Source organism: Macrobrachium rosenbergii, chromosome 25 (assembly GCF_040412425.1).
Source record: "Macrobrachium rosenbergii isolate ZJJX-2024 chromosome 25, ASM4041242v1, whole genome shotgun sequence".
In the NCBI taxonomy this organism is placed as follows: Eukaryota; Metazoa; Arthropoda; class Malacostraca; order Decapoda; family Palaemonidae; genus Macrobrachium; species Macrobrachium rosenbergii.
In genome coordinates, this window is record NC_089765.1 from 47,891,910 (window position 1) to 47,893,346 (window position 1,437).

The following is a 1,437-nucleotide window of genomic DNA, read 5'->3' on the forward strand; positions in this document are numbered from 1 at the left end:
CTAATGTTGTGAGAGCTTTTGCACAGAGGCTCATTTTATATTCAGCAGATGAAGCAGGAATCAGGCAGAGACCAGGAGCCTGGTTTTCCCTCTGGACTCACCCAACATGAAGGTAAACAGCATAAATTTTAAAAGAAAATAAAAAAAGAATAACTGTCATGTCATAGTGACCAAATCCATACATTCTGATAATGTCACAAATGTCGAAAGGCACACGTTTTGAATATTTATTATGATAAGCGACAGATTTCTAGAAAAAAAAAACCACTTCACATCGGAAACAGGTTTGTCATTGTACCAGAAGGTCGAAACAGTTATGTAACAAATCGAAGGTAAAAGTGGTTTGACTTCTAGAACTAGATAAAAAAAAAAAAAAAAATTAAATGAAAAAGTTTCCAAGACAATTCTTTGTACTGAAAAGTATTCAAACGAAAGTATTCTTTTTTTTTTTTTTTATGCGCGGTTTTCAAGTAAGAATTTTGTAACAGCTCCCTCCGGATTGACCGGCTTCATAACATGAAAAAGGCGTTTCATTGATATTTTTGGGTTGTGGGAATAGACAATGGGTTGGACGTGCAGGAATGGAGGAATGTGGTGTCGCTGTGGGAATTTTATCAAGTCTGAAACATACTGTCATTTTTCGGCACCTTATTAGGGAAACCGCTTAATATCTATCTATTTATCTATCTATCTATCTGTCTATCGATCTATATATATATATATATATATATATATATATATATATATATATATATATATATATATATAACGTGCATTATCATTATCATAAATGGCATCGAAGTAAAAGTAAACGTTTGAGCATTTGCAATTTAGTGTAATTATACATCTTACATTCACACAATATCTAATAATAAAGTTTTCTTTCTTCTCTGTCATTATTAAGTTAATGTACTCATTATACTTCTGCATAAAAAACGCCTTCAAATTTATCCAAACATTCATACACACACCTTTTAACGTCTGCATCTCTATTATGCGCCGTCATAGTAAGAGACAGTTCAACTCACCAAAATCTTGAACATGGTTGAATTATGTTAATTAAACACCTTCCTGGTCAGTCGATTTCACTTTTGCACTCGAATATCTTTCGTCAGACAAAAACAAACGGAGGTCCCAGTCCACCTCCTTACGGGACACCGACACAACACCTGTGTGAAGCTGGGAGCTTCGGTGCTTGCTCTTATATACCTTCCGCTTCTCCTTCTTCTTGTAGTGGCCTCACTCCCGCCACCGGGTCTCCATTCTCTATTGTGACATAAGAGAGGTCATGATTTAGGTGACCTTTATCGCTATGCATGGTGCCCTTGCATGACATGGCTTTTATTTTTTTGACTGCATCCTTGACTTCCATAGGTCTAAAAGCCAGTTGTCATCTGCTCTTGGCTGACGGCATGAGACTGATTCAGGGGCCTTCAT

The 1,437-nt window shown here is 36.2% G+C and overlaps 1 protein-coding gene across 1 annotated transcript in view; it reads right to left on the minus strand.

The window, feature by feature from the left end:
- The window catches only part of LOC136852639 (uncharacterized), an 11,752-nt gene extending 10,568 nt beyond the window's left edge, over positions 1-1,184 (minus strand). Inside the window, exon 1 of the mRNA XM_067127574.1 lies at positions 1,029-1,184. Within this exon, the coding sequence (XP_066983675.1) occupies positions 1,029-1,043 (15 nt within the window). The 5' untranslated portion in view covers positions 1,044-1,184. The remainder of the gene's footprint in view (positions 1-1,028) is intronic.
- Between the last annotated feature and the right edge of the window lie 253 nt (positions 1,185-1,437).